The sequence below is a fragment of the Squalius cephalus genome (genome assembly GCF_949319135.1).
Source record: "Squalius cephalus genome assembly, chromosome: 15".
NCBI lineage: Eukaryota > Metazoa > Chordata > Actinopteri > Cypriniformes > Leuciscidae > Squalius > Squalius cephalus.
This window is the reverse complement of record NC_137136.1, coordinates 10,553,347-10,578,795: the sequence shown is the minus strand read 5'-3', so window position 1 is coordinate 10,578,795 and position 25,449 is coordinate 10,553,347. Positions and strand designations below refer to the sequence as shown.

Here is a 25,449-nt window from a genome sequence, read left to right as displayed (position 1 = left end):
GTTAATTCACACGGGATACACGACACCTCAAAATACCAACAAACCATCTAATATGTTTCAAGTCCAATATTAACTGATTATTTTGTGTGTGTGAAATCATGACTAAACTAGTCAGTTACTTCTATGAACAAAAAAACGCCTTTATATAACTGTCCGATAAAATGTGTCATCATATAAGATTCATCCAATTAGGCCTTTTTAATACCTTAGATTGAGCTTTTGTATTCACTAATATAATGAATACTATCATTATAATGAGTCCATTATGAAACGATCTTTAGATTCTGATTATGAATGCAAGATGGTGACTGATCTCTAATAACTGTTAACAAGCTGAAGGCCATATGTGACCCTGGACCACAAAACCAGTCACATGGGTAATTTTTTTGAAATTGAGATTTATACATCATCTGAAAGCTGAATAAATAAGCTTTCCATTGATGTATGTTAGGATAGGACGATATTTGGCCGAAATACAACTATTTGAAAACCTGGAATCTGAGGGTGCAAAAAAATGGAAAGTTGTCCATTTATGGACGCGATTGTGCTGAATTCACTCACAAAAATAAATGTTTTATATATCTACGGTAAGGGACTTTTCAAAATATCTTCATGAAACATGATCTTTACTTAATATCCTAATGATCTTTGGCATAAAATAAAAATTGATAATTTTGACCCATACAATGTATTGTTGGCTCTTGCCACAAATATAACCGTGCGACATGTGACTGGTTTTGTGATCCAGGGTCACATATAACAAATCAAAAGGACAGTTCATGATAACAACCCTTTTTTAAAACCCTACTTTTAAAACCTAAATCATTAAATAAATTATATAATATAGCATAATAGAAATCAACAAAATACTGAACTTATACATTTTAAAACTCAAGTGATCAAATGCTTAACATGCCTCACACACAAATACAACTGAGGTCTTTGGTAGTTAATGGTAAAATTTAATAGAGTAAAATGCAGGTGCCCTGATTCGAACCAGAAGCAGGTCAGTTAACACCTATAACATGCAAAAGGCCACAGAGGGGTTACACTCACTTTTAATTTACCAACAATCACTCTTTTACGATATTAATGGGGAATCATGACAAGATGTACTAATCCGATGCATCTTCATTTACATCCGCTGTTGCGTGAGATCAATTTAAGATCTATAATTTTGACTCATCCTAACAGGAAATGCTTGTATATGCTTATATACGCACACTGGAAGCCTAGCAGACAAGCAGGCAGCACTGTGAAAATATTTATTTATTATACATGTATATTATATATTTTTATGTATGTGTATATGCAACTAACTTTCAAAGTTTAACACAAATTACGGCTAAAAAGTAAAACAGTGCATATCGGTATCCAGATGAGATTAAAACTTCTCTTGCCTGCTAGGCTAACACTGTACGAGTCACTTTTACAAATCAAGGAACAAGTCCAAATAATTTGAATGCGGGTTTCAATGCCATGCAACAGATGTGGTCTGCAGACAAGCTAAAAATAACTTCTATAATACTACAAAGAATGTTAGTGGCAACAAAAGCTATGATAAATACCACCTTATAATTACTTGTTGTATAATAACGGAAATTAATTCGGAATTAGTTAATTCTATCAATTGTCAGTCGCTAGCTTGCACTGGGTGCATATTGTCAATATTAGATCTGAATAAGTTCACGTTTACCTGGAAATAGATTGGACCACACACCAAAAACAGAAAAAGGTGTGGGGGAGTCAAAGCCACAAATTACTCAATCAATGAGTAATTTAGAAGATCAAATTTGAATACTACTGAGACCAATAAATAAATGGGCTAAACCTGAAATTTGACAGTCCTTTTTATGACACCCAAACTTTAAACATCTTATATATGATGCATTTATGTAATGCTCCATTTGAATCATCCTGTACCTTTCGTACCTATCGTACCTTTGTGAGTCAACCAGATCAAAAAAGTGCCATTACATTCTCCTGCCCTGATGCACCACTGCTGTATGTCCACCGCATCCTCTTAAAGACGCAGAGGGACTGCACTTCTCCAGCTCTTATCCAAGACTCTCTTGGACAACAGGTCTTCATCATTGTCCCTCAGGAGACGAGTCCTCCATGCTGGCCATCTTGCTAACTTTCTCCACCAAAACCTCGGGGCTGATTTTTGGTAGGCCATTGTCCAGTGGACAACCCTCAACCAGACTGTTCATTGGCGTTGGAGGAAACTGAGTATCGTCCTCAATCCCAGCGTCCTCAGGACATTGCTGTGAGTCACTCTGGTCCTGATAAGAATAATAGTCCAGATCTAGGTCTTCGATGTTCCCACTTTGAGCCACTTTCCTTTCCCTCTCCTTCAGGAAGTCTGTGATTATGGGCATAACCTTCTTACGGGACGCCAGTGTGTTACCCTGTATATAGGCCTTCACGTCCAGATACGGACTGCCCATTGGCTTAAGGTCCAGACTGGGGGTTTTGGCTTTTTCTAGTGCTTTACTCATCTACGAAAAACAACATATATAGATATCATTTAGAACAGATTCTCAACTTATTTTATACACTACATTTCAAAAGTTTGGGGCCGGTAAGATTTTGTAATTGTTTTGAATGAAGGCTGCAATTTAGAAAAACTGTTTTCTATTTTAATATATTTTAAAATGTAGCTTATTCCTGTGATAGCAAAGCTTTTCAGCATCATTACTCCAGTCTTCAGTGTCACATGATCCTTCAGAAATCATTCTAATATGCTGATTTGGTGCTCAAGAAACTTTTCTCCTTATTATCAATGTTGAAGACTGCTTAATTATTTTTAATTTTTTTGTGGTAAACAATTTTTTTCAGGATTCTTTGATAAATAGAAAGACTTTGATGAATTTATTAAAGACATCTGTAGGCTCATTTCCCTAATAAGTGTAACGTGTACTGATTACCTCTTCTCTGTAGACAGTGCTGGAACTGTAGACGGCTAGCTGTCGGAAGGGCTCCTTGTTGTCTTTGAAAGAGATTGTCATTGCGACCAGCAGGTTGTAGCTGTGTTTGTGGCAGAACTCACAGAGGTCCTGCTGTAGGCCATGCCTCTGAAGAAAATCCTAAAGACAGAACAGCTCTTTTAACATATGAGCATTACATTCACAAACTGATCTGGAGATATACATTTCCAACGCCCAATGTTGTCATTTACTATTTTGACTTCTTTGAATTCCAACATATATCTTTTTTTTCTGCTGTTAATAATAAAATAATAAACATTAAATAGATGGAATTATTACTTTGAAGTAATAAAGTGAGATTCTGTGGGTAATGTTTATTTACAAGTGTCATACTTAACATACTGGGGCCGATTTTGAATCTATAACTTTCTTATGCCATGTTAAAAAAAAAAATCTACAATGGTCCCCAGTCTCCTGTACTATGAACAAAGTTTTGATACACATCTGATTCAGCAACATTCTGTCTTATTATTGTATGTGTACTAACAAGAGGACAGGAGAGTCTGTCACGGAGGTTAACGTCTGGTGTAATCAGTGGGTGTGTGAGACGGGCCGCCCAGCCCTGCGGTGAGTTTGGGTGTGTCTGAATTGGCCTCGTTGTGCTTCAGTATTAATGAGGAATTCATGTCATGAGTCATGAGGATGTGCCCACAACAAGAGCTTCTTACTTTTGTGAATCTACATTCCCTCTTTGAGGAACCAAGTACTGAGGCTAAATGCATAGCACAAACACAAGATTCACTTCATTCAATAGGAAACATGTAATTTGCATGAGATCTTCTAAATTTAAAGTCCTGCCAGAGTGTTTCAGAAAGGCTGCAATTATGCAATGAGATTCCATACATAACTTAAAGGTTATAGAGATTATAGAGATGCACCAATACAGTCATCAATATTTATAACCAAAATATAAGCTATTGCAATTGGCCACAAGCATGAAACAGCAGATCTTTTGTTTTTCGCCATGAATCAAATGTCACCGTTTACTTGCGCTATAAGTATTATTAAATATCAAGATGAAATCCAAAGATATTTTTAAGAACACAAGAATGCATCCTGCAGGTGCAGCGAACAATTACTATTAGTATTTTTATTTAGAGTTTGACGAGGCAGGATATTGAAGAACAAAACCCTGAAATGTATCAAACATAACACATACTCAAGACAACCTTATGTACCTAATTTAAAAAAACAACAAAACAGATACACAGAAAACCTGAAATACACCAGGCTTCATACAATAAAACCTATAAGTTATTTATAAAACAATTTAAGAGCACGTGGAATAAAAGAAAGTTCATGTCTTATTGTTTTACTCCTGGGCACAACAAATTCCCTGCGCTCCCATAGTAGATAAGTAGGTGTTGGAGCCACAGACAGGAAACTATGCAGTGGTGATGAACTGTCCTTGAGTAGTTTAGTAAAAGTGCATATAGTGGCCTCGTCACGCCTCTCACTTAGTGATGATGGGAGAGTGGAAGTTGGAACACCTATTATCCGACAGCAACGTTTTTGGACCCTCTCTAACTCATCAGAGACCTTTAGGTAGTCCACCCCATGCTGGGCTAGCGTACTCAAGAACTGGACGTATAAAAGTCCAATATACTTTCATTAGAACATCACAAGGGAGACCTGCGTTTTTAGCAACACAGAGATACTGGATTCTAGGACGCACCTTCGAAATCATGTACTTAATGTGGGCGTCCCACGACAAATCAGAAGAAATTTGAACTCTAACTCCAACAATTGCTAAGTATTGAATCTCATTTAATAGAGTATAAAATTGACTAAGCTTCCTGTGAGTAATGTGTTATGTTCCATCATAACTTCTTTGTAGGGGTGTAATTAAATCCTTTAAACCATCATTCAAATATAAAACAGCAATTTGATGACATAATTTCAAGAAATATGCAAAGAATCTGAATATATCTACATAAATATCTGTTAAAAGCTGTATCAACCAAAAACGTCCAAATCACAGTGAAATAAAAGATGTCATAACAGTACTGACCTCTAGTGTCATGTAAATGACACTGACAGCCAAGTTCAGATCCCCAGTAGATGTAGCTTTCATGTCTTTCAACAGCATCTGCTCCGTGGAGAGGCCTGAAGTACAGAGCAGTATTACGAAATGTCTTCTGATGAACACATGCTTTAAAGTTTTAATGAGTCTACAAGCAGTTTGATTCATTAACCTACACAATAAAAGATTCTCTCACCTGACACGTCAAACTTGGCATTCTGTAGCGACTGAAACAGAGCGCCCCTCGGAGGCAGCTTTGGAAAACGCTTCTCCAAAAAGATGGCGTACTGGCTGTCCTTAGGGGTGACTTTACCTGCCTCAGGTGCCATGTTAACACAGTCTAGGATAATGCTACCTGTCAACACAAGGCAGAAATACATTCTGCAAGTTAACAAGATTTTATCTTTCTGCTGACATCTCACATCTCTATCATATTGCATGTACAAGTCAATCTGCTCCAGCTAAATGCCACTGAAGACCATGCTGAGCCCATCTGATGTCTAACAGTGTCTAGCAGATTGAACAGCAGTCATGCTGACATTCCAAGCTGTGTTTATCATGTCGCCATGACACTCACCGTATAAAAGCTGAGCCACTTGTTGGTCGAGTACCTCAGGTGCTTTTTGGGCAATGATTTCTGTCACCAAAGTGGCACAGGAGCCCACGGTCTCCACGGTGACGGGGCAGGAGGGAGATGAGGGCCTCTGTAGGAGATGATGGTCAATCACTTGTACAACTGCATCCTCCAGCTCACTGTCAGCACTACAGAATAAAACAGATTTGTTATAAAAGAACAGAGAGACCTAAATCATTTCAGAACTTGGTTGGCATTTGAGGTAGATATAAATAACCATTATTGTAACAATATTCTGATATTTATTTTTGTTGCCATTTATTTACATACAATTAGCCATATATTTGCGGTTATTATTATTATTATAGTACATATATGGATATCCATATATATGAGTTTTCAATGTTTTTGAAAGATGTCTCTTAAGCTTACCAAGGCTGCATTTGTTAGATAACTAATACAGTAAAATAATTATATTGTGTATATATATATTAAAATGAAAATTCACTATAGTTCAAGTTCATGAATTAGTTCCTTTTTTGATGTGATTGTGAAGATGGAAGATGAAACATGGTGCAATACATGTATTGAACTGGAGAGAACACTGACCTGGGCAGAACATTATGGTCAACCAGGGTCAGCGTTAGCTGTTTGTTCTTGTGAAGGCCATGGAGGTCCACCTCGTCCCTGAAAAGCAGGTAGTCCTGCGACAGACCGGTTTCTCTCAGCAGAAAGATGCTGTCAGATCGCAAGGGAAACTCAGCCCGTGGGATGTTGAGTACAGGCACCGGTAACCTCTTACAATCAAGACTCTACAACAGGTCAACAATAATGATGAACAAAACAATAATCCTCAACCTCCAGCACAGAATTATCACGTCTATTATCTCCACCACAATTTAAAGCTTTCCAAGAACAACACAGCAGCTATGATTGGTTTATTAGGTTGGACATTGCATACCTTTGAAAGAAAGTAGGCGAAGGTCAGGGCTGATACCATGGAGTCCATATCACAAGCCTCATTTCCCATGACGACATGCAGCCCTGGGCTGTTCTTACTACAACCCTGAGAACGAAGGAGAATAATGTCACAAGCTATTGGACTAATATAGGACAATAATTCATTACGTACAACTGCAAGCCTAGTTCTTCATAACAAGGCTTTGGTGGCCTCTATTAAACTGCAGGATGAAATACAAAACTAAAATGTCTGTGGTTTTTGTGACATTCCCTACTGTATGCACAGCTAGTAAACTACATGACAAGCTGAAAATGTATCCAATAGGCCTTCATCTGACAAACAATGTTTGACTTATAATCAACCAGTCACTCTATATCACTGACAGCCAGTGTGAGGAGTGGTGCAATGTGTCAAAGATAAAACACATTCTGAGGCTTCTCAACAAACATAGTCCAGCAGTGTATTCCTTAACAGATGACAACAAAACAGATTTTCTTTTATGTTTAATATTTGTTTTTAAAGTTGTTCTTATAGTACATCCAAAAATGACCATTCTATCATAATATACTCAACTTCTTGTGTTCGAAACCTGTGTGACTTTCTTTTATCCATGGAACATAAAAGGAGATGTTGACTGCTTTTTTTACATACAATAAAACCATTTAGTGATGAGGGGTTATCAAGAAAAGAAGCTCCATATAAGTTGTGCGTACAACCTACGTACTATGTAGTCAAATGGTATATTTGTGTGAGGAACAGACCTGAAATGTCTTTCTTCCAAGTCAAATCTCATTTGCATATCCACATTTTTAAACTTGCCATGTGAAGACATTTTAATGTCAAATGGCTTTAAATTTTCCATGTCTTGTAACCGATTACATAGCAAGTATGATTAAAGGCCACGTTCACATCACAGTTCAGTTATTTTCAGAAATCACAACCGCATTCTTGGAAAACCTGCGCTGTGTGAACGCAACCGGGCTGGACAGCAAGTTGTCTGCCACATCATCCAGTGCGAGAGGGCCGCTCTGCACTGCACAACCACAGCACAGTCTATGTTGAATTTCAATTTCATTTAAATAAAAATTGAAATTGAAATAAAACAAAATATAAAAACTTATTGTATAGGCAAAATTTCTTATTTTCATTTAGTTTAACTTTACGTGCTAAAACTAAAACTGAAATAAAAATTTATAAAAAACTACAGATATTATAAAAAAAAATGTATTACAAAATTACTAAAGCTTGAGCTAAAATGAAAAATATCAAAATAAAAATGAATTCAAAATATGAATAAAAACTTTAATAGATACTCTAATAATGATAACACTACTAAATAACACTGGCTTCATAAGACAGAAGCCGTATAAAACCGTATAAAAGTTTGGGGTCTGTTAGATTTAATGTTTTTGAAAAAAAGTTTCTTATGCTCACTAAGGCTGCATTTATTTATTTATTTATTATATTATACATTCATATGAAAAAACTGAACCCCCCCCCCCCATCCCATAAAATTGTGAAATATTACTACAATTCAAAATAACGGTTTTGTATTTTAATATATTTTAAAATATAATTTATTTCTGTGATGCAAAGCTGAATTTTTAGCATCATTACTCCAGTCTTCAATGTCCCATGATCCTTCAGATACAATATGCTGATTTCACACTCAAGATTTTAATTTTTTTAATTATAATCAATGTTGAAAACAGTTGTGCTGCTTAATATTTTTAGGGAAACCAAACTTTGTAATACCTCTTTTTCAAGATTATGTGAGGAATAGAAAGTAAGATTACTTAAGATTAAAAAATACTGACCCCACAATTTTGAACAATAGTGTAGTTATGGACTAGATTAATGTTACTTAAAATATGCTTTCTTTTTTTGGAGCTTGAGAACCCACAACTCTATATCAAAGCTAATTTGCTGGACCACTTGTGAGACGAAGAGCACTTTTAATAGAATAACACTGAATGCATCACCCTGGATTCAACAAAGCCTTTTATATCTCGCCATGATGACTCCTCGTCCAGCGTTAATTAGCATTTGGCCTTCTCCATTACTCCAGCCAAATACAGAAGGCATCTGTGACGTCAGCATTAGGCTAAATGATGTACTCTGATCTGGACAACCAGCTGGGGTTTGTTTTAAATACTGAATGATGGACTGTCAACACAGACTGACTGAGCTCACAGCTGGCACAGACCAGGGGTGAGGCTTGTTTAGGGTGAGCTTTTGGCAAGCTCCCTCTCTTCTCATGTGATAATCATCACCAAAAACCTTGTTAGATGGGGAAGTGCAGGGAAAAAAAGGCTTATTCATGCCCATATGCGCACGGCCGGTGGGACAGCACAGGAAGTTAGTCACCGCAATGTGAAATGGACCACGGGATGGTGAGTAAACAGTACAGAACCTGTGGGTCTTGGGTCAGTGTGGAAAGAACTTTAGGGTGCACTCTCTATTTACAACCTCATGCTTCAATGCAGACAAAAAGCACTTTAACCACAAGTGCAACCGTATCATTTTTTCAATCATTGACTAAATTAGTTAAAGAACCCATTTCTGCTTGCTTCCTTGAGCTGAGAGTCTCAAAGTAAACACACAGGACTTCATAATATCTGCCCAGCAGTTGGTTGAGCGCAGGTGTCAGGGTGTTTGGGTTTAAAACAACAGTGTTTAAGGTATAGAGACGCACTGCTGTTGGACAGATGCTGTCAGGATCATATGCAAAGGACAGTCACAGCAGGTGTTATTGTCTCTGCAAATAGGGCCACCTTCAGTCTTGAAACTGAGCACATTAAGCTGTAAAACTAGAAAAGTGGGAATTGTTCTTATTGACTAAACACACTGGCAGAAAATAGTAAACATATTCTAGATGGATTTGCACCAAACAGCTGAACAAACTGACCTTCTTAAACTGCTAAGCATGGCAAAGCTGTGTGTGTGTGTGTATTTATATATACATTTGTGTGTGTGTCATTGCCTGGTACATGAAATGGTGATATAAAAACACGACAGTTAACTCTTTTTGTATAAAAAATATTATAATAAAACGTGTAATTAATATTGTGTAACATATGTAAACAAACAAACTTGTGCGCTTTCTCTCAATGCATGTGATGTGGTCGTTTCTGTCATTGGCGCATGCGGCCAGGGTCTGTGCACGCGCGTCATACCATATGACTTATGTCAATATCAAGTGTACATCAAACAAAGCAAGCATGCATTATTTTTCACACCAAGCTATCATATACGGCAAACACACGTTTATGAATGTCTCTCAACATACAGAAAGTGCAAGAACTGGCCACTGACCATATTTTAAGTGGGTAAAATGGTAGTAGCCAAGCCAACATACCACGAGCAACCCTCTCTTTAAGCGTAACGTTACAGTACCATAATCTTACCTTAATCACATCACAACAGCTCCGTAAATATGCCTCCATTGTTACACGGAGCCCGAAGGTTTTTATGTAACGAAAAATCCTAAAGGAGTGTAAAATGCCCTTCAGTGCCTCTGAAATGTGAAGTGTCTCGGCGGTTGACTGTGTGCAAGTTGCCACTAGGAATTCAGACAGAGGTTTGAGCAAGGGACGTTACATTACGTACATTACGTACGTCTCCTCGAGTTACGTCCTGACGTCGCATTACGTGCTGAAAAATGTAGTTCTGTGGAGTTACGAAAGATGAGTGAGTTTGTAGTTTTTAGTCCATGTGTGTTACCTTTAAGACCAACGGCTAGTGTACTACTTAAAAGTTGACAAAATAATTTTAATCACTTTTGAAAATGTTTTGAAAACCAAAAATATTTATCATTGAGGATTCATCCTGCACTTAACAGATTTTGTCCAATTAAATGCTTACAAGAATCATAAGTCCCTTGCTCGCTCTAGCAAGTAGCACATTATGGCCCACGGATGTGATGCAACTAAAAAGCAAAATACATAATAAAATAAAAAAAATAAAAAGGCAATGAACCCTTTAATATGTCCCACTCCATCTTTCTGCTTCATTAGGAATTTTGTTTATAACGGGAAAAGAATTGTGTTTGTCAAAAAAACTAACAGGCCTTTAAAACCATTTTCATGATGCTTATAATGGAAAAATTAAACAAAAAAGTGTTCCATTTTATTTTCGTTCTATGAGTATCTGAAAACAGCTTTCTGATTTTATACAATTGTACAATATCTGTAAAAAAGTAGCATTTGGATTTTTAAAAATACAACTTCAGTAAAATACAGTACATTACTATTCTCCAAAAACACATTTAAAAACGTAGTGAAACACAATTATAGTTTTTCGTCTACATTTATGTCTAATATTACTTTCTATAAAAAATGAATCACATAAAAGTTCATCGGGGTATAAAGAAGGATCCTACTGAATATTAACACATTATTAGTGGCACCTTTTGCAGTAAACATCTATGCACTTGGGGATATGACTTGGCACCAAGCTGCTTTGATTTAATGCTGATGCTTTGTTCCTCTTGATCTAATTTCTGCAATGAATCACATTTTGTCCAATAGCATGCCAGTTTACATCTTCTCAACATAGTTGCCAGGAAACTGGCCTTCCTTTCCTCGAAGACGGCCAACCCACCAACCTGAGGGGTCTGGAAAAACAGCACATCTTGGGTTAGTGCAGAATTCACTTACCCAATATGCCCTGTATAAAGTTCACTTTTAAATGGTATAAAAATAGATTACCTTCACGTATGAGTTCTATGATTTCATCTGATTGAAAGCTGAGCTCATCAGTGTCTTGAGCATCATAAGGGTAAAGTGCTCTGCATTGCAGGGTGCGGGGTTTGGGTTTGGGTTTGGGTTTGGGTAGCCCTGACCCTGGGAGAGGCTTGTACTCTTTTGAACGTCTGCGTTGCATCCTGAGAGAAGGTATTATTTTCTTATTAAGAGCAGGTATTAAGAGCAATTATTTTCTTTGAAAAACTGAAATAAAAAGAAACACTAATAATTGGAATTAAAAAAAAAAACTACCTAGTAAAACCTGAAACTAAACTAAAATACATTTCTATGAGTCCAAAACTAACTAAAATAATATAAAATATATATAAAAAAAAAAAAAAAAGATAAATAAAAAAAATCTAAACATTATTTTTAGTTTAAGGTATCTCTGACAAAACTAAACTAAAATTGAAAAATATATATATATAATTAACCTGTGACAGAATTTATTTCCCCCAAAAGTGTTTGAATTGCTATTATTAACTTGTGTCATGTACATAATTGCCCGTCATGTACTGATCTGTGAAAACTAGTTCCAGCTGAATAGGTTTTCTGATTGTTAAGTCTTCAGTTAGTATGGCTTGGAGGATAAAATATTGATGATTGCTTTTATTGGAGCTTCCTGCTGTCATATGAGCCATCATCTCACCCTGCCACGCCTTGATCAGGAACTTTCATGAAGCCCATATCGGTGTAGATCTGACTCTCGAGCTGACTGCGGCGAGATCCCTGGAGTCGGGGAAGGGTGGGCTGATCCATACTGGACTGCTGACGGAGCAGAGAGTTCCTAACGGCGGGCTGCCCTTGAGTTCCTCTTCCTCGACCAACAGACTTGGGAGCCTCTGAAATTACAAGCCATTAAAACATTTTAAAGCCATTTCTAAAACAGTTTAGTAGCAATTTTAGTGAAATATGTCAAACTGTGGTCTTACCACGTGAATTCTGGCCTACATTGCGATTCTGGTTCCCCATGTGCCTGCTCTTTCGGTTGTCACGCCGAGTGGGTCCTGTAGAATTGGTAAATATGTAACAAATTTTTTATCAGTTTCCACAAAAATATTCTTAAAATATATTAAAAGAAAACAGTTACTTTAAATTGTAATAATATTTCACAATATCACTGTTTTACTAGCATAAGAGACATTTTTTTTTTTACAAACATCACAAAATCATACCAACCCAAATATATTTGTTTTTTTAAACAATATTTCTTTACAATCTCAAAATGGTCTGCAAAATGGTTGTTAATGGTATAAGACCACTAGATAGTGATTATATGACCCATAAAGGTATTACAAAACATTTTGCAAACATGACTAAACGGATGGTAAATGACGACAGAATTTTCATTTTTGAGTGGTACTGTAAGCCACTAAACTAGTTTTAATAAAATACGGAATTTCAACACAGACTCACTTGCGTTTTTAGGCAGACCGGGGCCAATACTGACAGTCAAGGCCTTGCTGCTCGGCTTCAGAACTGCATCGTCCCCCTGACCCATCTGAAACTGGATCTGTCGAGAGCCAGCAGATGCAAACGGACCCCATCCCCCTTTCTTCACTTTAAATTCAAGTCTGAGTGAGAAAAAATATGTTGAATGTTCGAATTACAAGACCAACATATGAACATATGATAGTTTTTCTGAGTATGATGTAATACAGCACATGGTAAATTTCACAGTTAGGGAAACATTGCTCACAGGTTGTTGAACTTGAGCGGCAACTTTTTCCGCGTTTTTTCCTCGTAACGCTTGTAAAGCAGACTGAGGAACTCCGTTTTAAAGACAGACTGCAGCACACTGTCATATTGATCCTCGTGCAGTATGAAGAGGTCATCCTGTAGTGTGCTGAGGAAAGAGATCCACCCATCATAATCATCATGCAATAAAAACAAAAAAATGACAAAAACTTGCTTAAATGCTTGCTTAAGTACTTTAGTGTTTGAAAACATTCAGATTTTTCATTCTGCTGTAATTGTATGATTTATTAGGCATATTGAAGCTGTAATGTAGGGACTCAAGTCCAAAAGGTTATCAAGCATATTGCATGATAAAGTACCTAAGAGAGACAGACTGGATCTTCTCCACCTCAATCTTCCTCTTCAAGACCTCCCGGATCTGGCCTTTCTCAGGACCCTGTTTCACCTTCTCGCGTCCAATCAGATAGAGGAACTTAGGGGTGAGAACGAGGTCACGCTTGACAGTCTGTGGGTGTTGAAACAGCATGTGAGTATGTGATCACATGAAACATGTCAGATGAACTACAATGTGCAGAACGAAACATCTGTTGCTGAGCAGCTTCAGTAAACTAGCACAAAATACTTCCTGACAGTTACCGAGGAAGTGATCCATGAGTTTCAGTGTGTTAAATGGGACTTTGAGTCATACCTTAAATCTGCGGTCGAATTTGACCACCACGTCAGCAAAGTCAATTCTCTCCCTGCGACCCACGAACTGTCGAATCTCCGGGTGGTTGTCCGTGCCGATGTAGTCTCCCATGAAATTACGGTTCAGACTGTTCTTTCGTCTCTCCTTCTTGTTCAACAGGAGGTCAGAGGCTGGAATCAGTAAAGAAGCAATGTGATTTAACATCAGTTTCATCTGATTGTATTCCCAAGGCCTATTGATTGTTACAGAGGAACAATGAGATCCGGACACAAACTTAGTCGTCTTTATATATCAAAAAATGTCTAAATTATTATTATGCAGGTATTAAAGTGAAGGATGCTCACCTTCCTCTCGCATGCGGACATACTTGCGCACAGCGATGTGTTTGCGCCAGGCTTGTTGGATTACCCGAGCATATCCGTTGTATTTTCTTTCCCTCATTTCCTCCAGCAGGAACAACTGTAGATTGACATGTCATACTTATTTTTCACAGTCATCACTGTGATTTCAGAATATCAACAAAATAACCACGAAATGACCAAAATAACTTTGAGAAGTGTGTGTGTGTGTGTGTGTGTGTGTGTGTGTGTGTGTGTGTGAACATACAGAGTCTATTCTATATAAACAATGTTTTTGGAAAAATAGCCACACAAGAAGCCATTTGAACAACAGCTGAAGAATATTGACCTAATATGACTGAATTACATTTCATCTTTTGCACAATGCCAGAGGAATGCATTTAAGGAGCCAAATTGAGAAGTAATTCAATTTGTCCATGACGAAAATGAACAGACCGACCTCTGTAAAAAATTTGTAACAATGGCAACACAGGGAGATAACATGGCCTCAAATGTTCATTTAATGAAACATTTCAGAAAACATCACATCAAATCATATGTTCACATTAATACCTTCAAGTTACAAACTAAATGGGTGGTCACACTACACTTTTCGCGCCACTGACTTGCATTCACACGCATGCAAATGTGGGAGACAGGAAACGCACGCTTGAGCGAAGTAGTTTTGCATTTCGCTGTGTTCCAAATTTCAAGTTTGTTGAACTGTAACCCTGTAAATTGGTATCACGTGAAGACGTGTGACCAATAGCATATTGATATGCAACAGAGTGACATTTTAGCTGAATTAAAAGAATGAACATTTTAATTTGCAGGATTGCAGTAAAGTGGAGCACATTTATGATGTATCATTTGGTAAAATTTTTTTTTTGTTGAAAATGCACCACTAAGTGCGATGTCATTTTGCAACTAATGCAGTGTCCATAGAAATTTCGAGTGCTCAAATTCTAGTGTGACTGTGGTATGATACATACAGATTCTGGGGCCTTGATGAAGATTTTTGTCTTGCCCAGCTGGTACTGGTCAGAGTCCATGTTGACAGATTTTAAAAGGTGTAGGACACCCTGTTTCTCATCTCCACGCCACTGGGGCCATGTTTCTTTGGTCAAGATTGCATATCTGAACATAATAGAACAGTTAATTATAGTACATTACATTTAATAAGTGCAACTTATCAAAATCCCCATATACAGCATTTGGCATCTTAACAGGAATTATTAAGTGGGGATTTTACCTATGCAGGAATTTCTTGAAGACACGTCGGAAGGCGTAGCCGGCCCTGCGCACACGGATGTTCTCTCGCAGTCCAAGATATTCCACCTGGTGTTTGACGCGGCTTTCCTCCCAGTCGCGAGCCTTTTTTGTCTCGTTGGGCTTGATGCATCGAATATAGTGAGGGGTGCATTTCATTAACGTCTGGACAAGATTATTTGCTTGTTTCTGTAACGGGAGAAGAGAGAAAATCAGACAGAAAATGAACAATAGCATTACAAAAATTTATGAGTATAATATTACATTCATATATAACACAAAACTAAATATACACAGGCCCCAAAACACTCGCCAGATGCAAATTGCATGTATGGTTGGCCAGTAACTTTGTTAGGAACTGAAACATAATACATGGTTTAAATCAAATCGTAGGAATTTCTTTATTTCGTAAATCAGTTATTTCACCTTAATCTTTGAACCTGCAGTGGTGGGACGGCCCCTTTTCTCAGCCTCAAGGTTCTCTGGGAACAGATCTTTGATGAAGGCGCTATGGAGATGACCAGAAAAAGGGATTAACCATTTCAAACATCTTTTTTACAAGCACATTTAAGACATAACCAGAGCTGACTCTAGTGAAGTAATACACCACAGAATATCTCTCACAAAATGAACTCATCATCCTCCATAAAAATGCTACACTATATTGATTTTATGATTTATTAATGTGACTTCTTATTTCATTAAAGAATTACAGCTGAACTGCAGATGTTCTGCATTGGTGCATGAGTGCATTAGGGGCTTTTAAAAAGCTTCAGCTGACATGGGCTAAAAAAAGCCAAATAACCACTTACAACTCACTGCTCTGCATGAGCTCGATGATGTCATTGAACAGCACATCCCTGTTCCTTTCACAGAAGCCGCTCACATCATAAGACACCTGGAAATAAGGGCTCTTATTACTCTCACCAAGAAGAGAATCAATATCAGTGTGACTCTACTTGCTGGAAGCAATCTCTAAAACACATCTATATTCAGTTTCAATCCATCCATTCTCCAAACTGCTTGTCCTCTGTTATGTGCTGGGCCAAAGAATAATTTGATAAATTATTGCTGTTTTATGGAAACCATCAAGACAAACAAATTTGAAATAAGAGATTCATTCAGTACGTTTAATTAGTAAAAAGTCAAAGCTATGAGATGTACACACTGCATCCAAAGGGGGCAGTGTTGTAGCCATACTAGAGTTCTACATCCACTTCCCTATCCGAAAAACCCGAGGTCTGTCTGACCCGAGAGTCCCTCGGACACCGGTTTGGTATTGGCAGTCATGAGTTATCTTAAATCAATTCTTACCTAATGGACCCGAGAATAAGCCTACTTTCTACGTGCAAATAACTAAACCCTCCATTCGAGAGAGTAATTGAGGGGATTTGTTTATAAAAATTAACTTTAATATAAATTTCCTTGTCATTTGAAGTACAACAAAGTTTGTTAGCATTTTATCTACTTGGAATTGCTCACCCAAGTTGAAAAATGATGTACCGTTGGCAGATATTGATTACAGAAAAGCACCTAAATGCAGTTGATGCCATACTAATCAACTAAATCAAATGAACTATAATTAAACCATAACTGTATAGTTTTGTGTTTTTCCTCAAACAAAAAAAAATTGTGAAAAGAAAACATTCTCCCACATTTTTGACATACACAAAGAATTGGCTACATTATGAGGCAACTTGGCTTATCAACATAGCTAAAGTAAAGTACAGGAGAATGAATTTCATCTACAAATAAGGTAGAAAGATGGGCATAATTTTAAATCTACATACTGCCATCGGGTCTCGGCTGATCTCATTTTATTGGGCCTGTCTCGGGTCGGGTGTGTCTTTTTAAAAAAATAATTTTTGCCTGTCGGGATAGGATAAGAAGTGATTGGGGTCAATTCTGGTCGGGTACATATCTTAGGACCCGAAAAGGCCACTAAACCACACTACTTCCAACCATCAAAAAGATGCATTTTATACAGCTTGATTATGTTTCCCATTTATTCCTGAGTTTGCAACTTTATTTCACTAAAGATGTTTGCTAAATAGACATTTACCAATTTATAGAGCTCTATTTGAACATTTAAAAAAAGTGTCTCTTACCTTGCCTGCATAGTGGTGCACAATGAAACCTTTGTTCCAGCTGTTGAAATGCTCATGGGTGCCAATTTGTGACTGAAGTTTTTGCAGCAGAGTCTGGTCTGCACCTTCTCCTTTTGCATGCATGGTGGCACACACATCATCCAAGATGCTCATGATGCCAATAGGATTCTGGGTTATTAAGGTGCCCATTAGATGCCATTAGTAAAATGGGTGTTGTTATGCATAACAACCAATTTGATGCAGAAAACCCTGAAAGTGTAAACTCACCACTTTGGACTCAATTAAATCACATACGACTTTGTTGTTAAAGTACTCAATGGGGGTCCATTTGATTCCCTCCTGCACATACTCTTCCTGCAAAAGAGATAGCGGAAAACATCAGCAAACACTTCCATAGAGGCCTTTTAGTATTGGCTTATTAAAAATCATTATTCTCACCTGCTCCGCTTTTAGTGTGAGCTCAATAAAAATCTGCTGCAGTTTTTCATTCACAAAGTTAATGCAGAATTGTTCAAATCCATTTTTCTGGAGAGGAAAAGGCATGAGGTTATTTTAAATTAATGTGAGTAAAAAAGAAAAAGAGATGCATTTAGAAAATACAACTAAATTCACCTGAAAGATTTCAAAGCCATAGATGTCCAGAACTCCAATGTTTAAATCCTCACGGTCTTTCTGCATTGCCTTGTTTATGACCTGCAAATGAAAGCAGAAACTAATTCAAATGAATTTTCTTTTGCTTTTTGAGACAAATACACTACCGAAAAGTTTGGGGTCAGTATAATATTTTAATGTTTTTTAAAGAAGTCTTTTACATTTACTAAGGCTGCATTTATTTGATCAAACACACAGTAAAACAGTAATACTGAGAAATAATACTCTAATAAAAAAATAAAAAAAACTCTTTTCTATTTTAATATATTTCAAAATGTAATTAAATGATTCATTTCTTTCAACAAAAAAATCGTACTAACCCCAAACTTTTTAACAGTAGTATATACCATACGTAAGAACGCAATACAATTTGGTAATCTGAATCTAGTAGATTGACTTACATCAACCAAGTAGTCAAAGAGCCTAGAATACAGTGCTTTAGACAGGGCGTCTCGAGTGAATGAGGCCTGCTCCGTGTTTAAGGTGACCGAAATAGTCTCCGTCTTGCCACCCCACTTGCTGTCCATGATGCGACTGGTCAGTTTGCTCTTTAGACCATCCTGATTGATTCCCAAAAGGTACGACGGGAATGCCAGGACTGCAGCAGAGTGAAAGTGAATTAATTAAATTAGGCAAGATATTTATCCATTTACAATAATTTCTTGTTTTGTACTAAATGGAATCAGATACACAGACCAGCGAAATGAATAAATGCAAGCATAAACTCACAGTCTTCACTCTCCACCACAGCATAGTTGCCCTCCTCTCTAAAAGTGATGTTTCCAAGATGGAGGATTGCCGCCACAATCTGCAGCACAGTATCCTGTGCATCCACAGACAGGCCGACCACAGACATGGCAGCCTAAAAATGTAATATTTATCATTTATCATTATGAGATTGGCAGGAACACAACCAGATGGTTTGTATTAGGATACAGTGCTTTACACCCACCATTGTGTCTTCAAACTCCTTCTTGTCATTGACTTCCTCCACGGTGTAGGTGCTGGATTGGTTTAAGTAGAAGTAGTAATCAGGGGTTGTGACGCCTAAATTCTCTCTCTGCTCCTTGGTGGCTCCTTGCAAGAGCTGACACGGAGACATTGGAAATAAACCAGTGGTGTCAACAACATACAAGACTTTTGTGCAATTTAAAAACTAATCTTCAGTACGCCCTGATTAAGTAGCATAAGCTACTAGTATGACACAATACAATCCACAATAATGGCCTTGAAATCATACTGTCCAAACATGACACACAACAATTTGCCAACTTGCATTACACATCATTCCCTGCAATGACCTTTTCTTGGACATGTTTCAATGAGGTCACAGCTTTACCTGGTAGTATATATGGAAATTCCTTTCCCCATGGTTTTGAGACACTACTCTGGATTTTTCCAGGAGGAAGTTGGAGATCTTCCCACCATCAGGTTCTCCTCCTCGGCTGAACTGTATTTCAAAGTATTTTCCCTGAGGTATGAAATAAACACATCATGCAGTGAACTCAAAGCTTGTGCACTGACATTATTACATATTACGAGTGATGACATACAATACCACTGCAGAAAAGGGAATGAACAGTAAAGCCTACTGAACTACAACGCCACGGTCTACACACACACACAAACTGCACTCCTGCAAACAAGCTATGACATGTTGAGAACCAGCATGCTCCAGCACACACCGATTCAAGAGACTGAACAGCAGAGAGGCTAATATGCTCCTTCTAAATAGATTTAAAAATATATATATTTTATTTTATTAAAATAATCAATATTGTTTTATAATTTGCATATAATTATATATATTCAATATAATTGAAAATAATTATTAATCTTTGTATTCTATATGTATTATCAGTACATATATTTCTTTTAAAATTAGATTTATATTTTACTGTATATAAATGATACACAATATATACACAAAATATATATGTACAGTACATGCACGTGTATGTGTGTGTGTATATATATATATATATATATATATATATATATATATATATATATATATATATATATATATATATATATATATATATATATATATATATATATATAGAGAGAGAGAGAGAGAGAGAGAGAGAGAGAGAGAGAGAGAGAGAGAGAGAGAGAGAGAGAGAGAGAGAGAGAGAGAGAGAGAGAGAGAGAGAGAGAGAGAGAGACTAATCATTGCAGCAAGACTTACAAAGCGACTGGAGTTGTTGTTGCGGACGGTTTTGGCATTCCCAAATGCCTCCAGGAGAGGGTTAGACTGGAGAATGATGTCTTTAACATGCTAAATGACAAAAGAGGAAACCACATGACGTCACAGACAGTTAAAGTATGCAATGTATGATATACACTAAACTCTGTTCATTTTTTAAAAACTATGAAAAGTAGTTTAAATTATAATTTTATAGTTTCTGATTTGTTCCATATACTTAATCAGATCTGGTATCGATCTGTTCAGAGTCACAGTGGAACAAAGAGATCACTGTTTCTGATCTCAGATAACAGTCTGGGTGATTTCAAGGGTGCAACATTTCACATGGAATGAGCACAAAAGGTGGGCAATATTAACAAAAGAAACAACCACACCCATGAGTTCACATGGATTTTGGGTTGAGTTCAATCTGGCTCTTTTTAAGCAAATGGCCATCTAGCCCAGAGATTCACAAACTTTTTTGTCAGCCACACCTGTTTGACCTAAAATACTTACATGAAGTACCTCCCTGAGGTTTTAGGTTTATTTAGCAACACATTTACATGTTCATGGTTCTCTGATGTCAGTAAATGGTGACATGACATGCAAGTCAACAAATAAAACACAATCTTTTAGCAAACTTTTTTTTATCTTTTTTTTAATTAATAATTATTATAATAATACTTTTATTTAATATACATTTTATCATATTTAATGAATTATCAGCTTTTCATCAAACCCCCTGAGGTTCCTCCCAGTTTGGGAAACCCTGTTCTAGCAGATGATAAACTCACCTGAACTTTAGGCCCACCTCCTGAGACTTTCGAGATGTAGCTCATAATGTACTTGGCTGCCACTGTCTTTCCTGCTCCACTCTCTCCGCTGTATCACAGACACATTTAGATCACGTATAATGCAAACATTTGATGCCACACAAATACTTTAAATGCGCCTCATGGTGAGGGCGTCAGATCCTTGATCCCTGACCTGATAATGACACACTGGTTCTCTGAGTCAATCATCATGTTGCGGTACACATTGTCGGCGAGAGCGTAGATGTGGGGGGGATTCTCATACTGTGCCTGAGAAAGACAGAATACATGTGCAGTTTAATACGGCTGTCTTGGAAAATTAAAAGTCACATTTGCATGAAATTGAGGTAGTGACTTTATTCCGTAACCATTAACAGCTTCTGATTTGCATATGTGCTTTCTATGATTTAGCCATCCAGGGGAAGATGTTAACAAATACAGATCCGTAGGCAGTCTCTGGAAGCACAATGGGCAAGACTGGACATGCAATGGCATTGCTTTGCTCCGTCTGGCCATGTTTAAATGTCTTATCCTGCAGGAATGATCATTCATCTGAACTTTGATTCCATTTCATATTCATGTATTTAGGTGTGCTGTACTTACGGCTCCCTGATACAGCTCAATCTCACGGTCGGTGAAATATGGCAGCTGTTTAAAGGGGTTCACTGATATCAGCACAGGACCAATGTATGTCTGAGGAGTTGTGGTTATGGCAAAAACAAAAGCTGGTAGGTTGAAAAAAAAGATGATCACCCATCGATCACTAGAAGCAGTATTGACATAAGACTAAATTCAAGAACAATAACTAACCAGATATTTACTAGGGCTATTAAAGTTAACCAAAGCAAAAACTAAAACCATTAAAAAAAAACATTTTTGTTGCTTGAAATAAAATAAATGTTAACTGAAATGAAATGTAAAAAAACCTAATATTATTATTTTTTTTTTTTTTTTTATTGCTAAGACATCTCTCATTTTCATTTAGTTTAACTTAATGAACTAAAATAACAAAAACAGAAATACAACTGTAAACATTAAAAACTTGACAAACACAAAACTAAATTACTAATAATAAAATTAAAATGAAACTTTCAAAATATTAATAAAAACTATAATAGTAATTCAAAATATTAATAAAAACTATAACAGTATCGATAATAGAATATATGACACTGATATTAAAATTTTCTGAGGAAAATATAAGTGGTGCTTGCCAATGCAAAACTCGCCAGGGTGTTGCTATGCGGTTGCTAGGGTGTTCTGCATGGTTGCTAAGTGTTGACTTTTTGGTGTAAGACAATTGAGCCCACCCCAAATCTCGTTAAAATTCAGATATGATATACCTGACTCCCTAAATAAAGTATTATACTAATAAGGCTGCATTTATTTGATCAAAAATACAGTAAAATATTGTAAAGTATAATTACTATTTAAAATAACAGTTTTATGTTTTAAAATATTTGTACATGTATATTATTCTTTGATTGCAAAGCTGAATTTTCAGCAGCCATTACTCCAATCAAAAATCATTCTAATATGCTGATTTGGTGTAACATTTCTAATTATTATCAAAGTTGAAAAAAGGTGATGATTAATATTTTTGTGGAAACAAATTATTATTTGATGAATATAAAGTTCAAAATAACAGAATATATTTATAATAGAAATATTTTGTAACATTATTCATGTCTTTATTGTTACTTTATCAATGTGATGCATCACTGCTGAATAAAAACATTTATTTCTTTCACCAAAAAAAACTTTAGAAACTCTAAACTTTAGAAAGGTAGTGTATATGCAAGTATGCCGGACCAAATAACAAAATAATTCTTGTACATTATAGACATAAGGATACAAAAATGTAGTCATCCATGTATCTTTTCTTGAGGTTATCTGTGATGGCTTCTTCACTGATCTTGGAGAGGAGGACCATGTCGTCCACACCACTGACCTTCACATTCTGGGTCTGCCAGTGATATTTCTCTTTGCTCCCCTGTGCGAGAGAGAACAGTTTATTTATTCAAACATCTCTATGGTCACCTGGGATCAAATGCTGACACACTGTTGGGTAAATAAAGCTTTAGATGCATCTTACAACTTTAAACATTTGCCGGCACTGCATTAGACAGACGGGCTGGTATTCAGCAGAATTAATAAGTTGACAGTTAATAAATGTAAGAATATACTGATTAACTGAGAGCCAGTGGTAACCATGCACATAGGAGGAAATGACATTTATAAAATACTTTCAGTTATGAGTGTTCTTTCATAAGACGTTAAATGTTAAAGCCTCTGACACTTTGACAAGACTGGACTATGACAAAAACAAAACTACTACTGAGCCTTTGAGCTCCTGTATAGATTAGATTCCCAAACATTATTATGGGATAGCCCTAAACCTAACTATAAAAAATTAAAATAAAATTCTATGGAAGTCATTTGGCTACTGTCAACTGTTTGGTTACCAACATTTTTATGTTCGACAGAACAAAGAAACTCATAGCCTACAGGTTTGGAACAACTTGAGGGAGTAAATGATGACAGAATTTTCATTTTTGGGTAAACTATCCCTTTAAGTCAGGCATATGGTTCAGGTCTACAACAAAACAAAGAAACGTGACATAAGCCATGTTTCTACAAATCCCCAAGCAATACATTTTAGGCAAAAGCTTAGTCAGGTGACTAAGTGTGACAATTAAAATATGTGATAAATATAACAAGAGTATCTCCTCCTTTCATAAGTCAAAAAAAGTAAATCTGAGGATATTTGAGCTCCCCACCAACATCCGAATAGAAAAATAAAATTCCACAAATGTTTTATTTTCAGGCTTGAATTGATTTTGAACTCAAATTACTCTTAAGTTAAGTTATTTATGATCCTCTGACGAGCAAAACATTTTCCACCTAATATCCTAAATGTTTTTCAAAAGTTGTTCCTGGACCATTTCTTTAGGCCATACTCGTGAGTTGGGATTCACTCTGACAGGAAAAATAATGGCGTAAATGTCTTCAAGCCAAATGAATCTTCATAAATAATCATTTGTTTAGTCGACAATTAAAATGCAACTTCTATGTTGTGTAGTAGTAGCCATGCCTATCGAACAATCACAACATTGTGAACAAGATTTAGAGCCAGCGGCAGCTTTTCTATTATTAACTCAACATTTAGAGCCAGCTGCAGCTCTTAATTGACCAACTCTAAATAACAATTTTAATAAGTAATTTCAAGTTTTTTAAGTGCACTTACCATGATGAATTAAAGGTAGCCTACTTCCTGTATCACACCCTTGATAAACTTCCAGTCCTGTGTTGAATTCCTCGAGGAATTCTTGCAAGCTTCAGGTGAAACTCCAGGATTTAACTAGTCGTCCATTTGATATTCCATCTATAACCTCCGATATAATTTCTTAATTATATCCAAAAGCGTAAACTACTCTGGATATAGTGTTTCATGTATCGGAAACACTGTAAAAAGATTAAATAATGGGTTCCACGGGTGTTGTCCATGCAGCAGCAAGTGTAGGCAGGTATCGGAGAGTTTTTCCTTCTCTCGGTTGCGGAAGGAATCGCAGATACTCACACATAACGGCGCCACCCCACGATCCTGAACGAATTTACCTGCGCCACAGGTAATCACAGCACACTCCAAGCACATGAAAATGAGCCTCTGGGCCAGGGATGTAGCTAGTGAGGTGAAACGATTTTACTGGCTCATAAATTTCAAAATGTTATTTATAAAAAGGTAAGGGGTCAAAATGTCTACCTACGACCCTCCTGAGTATCCTTTAACCTGCGGAAACCCATCAGACTTGGTTTTAATTTATTTATCGTTTTTCAGTTAACCATAGTTTCCACCAAAATCACTCCAATTTTGGTTATTGTATTATTTTACTAAACACTAAATTTTTTTGTAAAGGATCCACTTAGACATACACTACACTTGAATTTAAAATAGTTTCATGCACCAATAAATAAATAATTAAAATAATATCAATTACTGGGTCTCAAAAGACTTTTTGAAAATATACAATTTGTGGAACGGGAACATTTAATTTATTATACAAAGGAACATTCACAAGGAAGGTTATTCACATGATCTTAATAGCTGGTCCGTTTTACAAGTTTCAAAGGAAAGTTTGACGTTGAAACAATAGAAGTATAAAATAGCAAAGAGAAAAGATAAGCTGTTGAAAACATATACATCGTCTAAATTGCCCTTCGCTCAGGCAAACAAATGAAAGGAAACTGTGGCTTCTGCTGAAAGGATGAATTAAAACTATTAAGAGAAGCACCGATGTCACAGGGAAAGATGACGAGGCTCAACACACGCCCCAAATTCTATGAAATTAAAGAACAATAATAATAAAAATGTTTTAAAAAAACCTAGAAATTTTACGCAGGGAA

At 36.6% G+C, this 25,449-nt stretch overlaps 2 protein-coding genes across 2 annotated transcripts; both read right to left on the bottom strand.

Annotated features, from left to right (window-relative positions):
• Nucleotides 1-944: 944 nt before the first annotated feature.
• Nucleotides 945-10,116, bottom strand: prune (prune exopolyphosphatase). Its single transcript, XM_079894729.1, has 8 exons — nt 9,956-10,116; nt 6,549-6,653; nt 6,197-6,399; nt 5,591-5,775; nt 5,210-5,368; nt 5,002-5,096; nt 2,931-3,089; nt 945-2,501 (listed from the first exon to the last, which is right to left on the bottom strand). Exons 1-8 carry the CDS (start codon nt 9,992-9,994, stop codon nt 2,091-2,093), a joined length of 1,356 nt encoding a protein of 451 aa, XP_079750855.1. The 5' UTR covers nt 9,995-10,116; the 3' UTR covers nt 945-2,090.
• Nucleotides 10,117-11,021: 905 nt separating this feature from the next.
• Nucleotides 11,022-24,601, bottom strand: myo1eb (myosin IEb). Its single transcript, XM_079894728.1, has 27 exons — nt 24,293-24,601; nt 22,901-23,038; nt 21,649-21,738; nt 21,221-21,315; nt 21,028-21,115; nt 20,237-20,326; nt 19,385-19,516; nt 18,998-19,132; nt 18,775-18,907; nt 18,447-18,643; nt 18,007-18,087; nt 17,833-17,919; nt 17,662-17,748; nt 17,395-17,562; nt 16,099-16,184; nt 15,713-15,794; nt 15,270-15,475; nt 15,010-15,154; nt 14,024-14,138; nt 13,680-13,849; nt 13,351-13,496; nt 12,993-13,139; nt 12,710-12,867; nt 12,226-12,300; nt 11,943-12,135; nt 11,258-11,433; nt 11,022-11,163 (listed from the first exon to the last, which is right to left on the bottom strand). Exons 1-27 carry the CDS (start codon nt 24,293-24,295, stop codon nt 11,087-11,089), a joined length of 3,300 nt encoding a protein of 1,099 aa, XP_079750854.1. The 5' UTR covers nt 24,296-24,601; the 3' UTR covers nt 11,022-11,086.
• Between the last annotated feature and the right edge of the window lie 848 nt (nt 24,602-25,449).

Bases quoted from the DNA above. Each gene is read 5' to 3' on its own strand.
- prune (XM_079894729.1), bottom strand. From the start codon at position 9,994: ATGGAGGCATATTTACGGAGCTGTTGTGATGTGATTAAG. The intron at 3,090-5,001 runs GTCAGTACTGTT...TTCTGTCTTTAG, and splicing joins TCATTTACATGACACTAGAG to GATTTTCTTCAGAGGCATGG. The intron at 2,502-2,930 runs GTAATCAGTACA...TGTTTTTCGTAG, and splicing joins GCACTGTCTACAGAGAAGAG to ATGAGTAAAGCACTAGAAAA.
- myo1eb (XM_079894728.1), bottom strand. The intron at 18,088-18,446 runs GTAAGTCAATCT...TTTCATTTGCAG, and splicing joins TCTTTGACTACTTGGTTGAT to GTCATAAACAAGGCAATGCA. The intron at 17,920-18,006 runs GTGAATTTAGTT...TTTCCTCTCCAG, and splicing joins ATGGCTTTGAAATCTTTCAG to AAAAATGGATTTGAACAATT.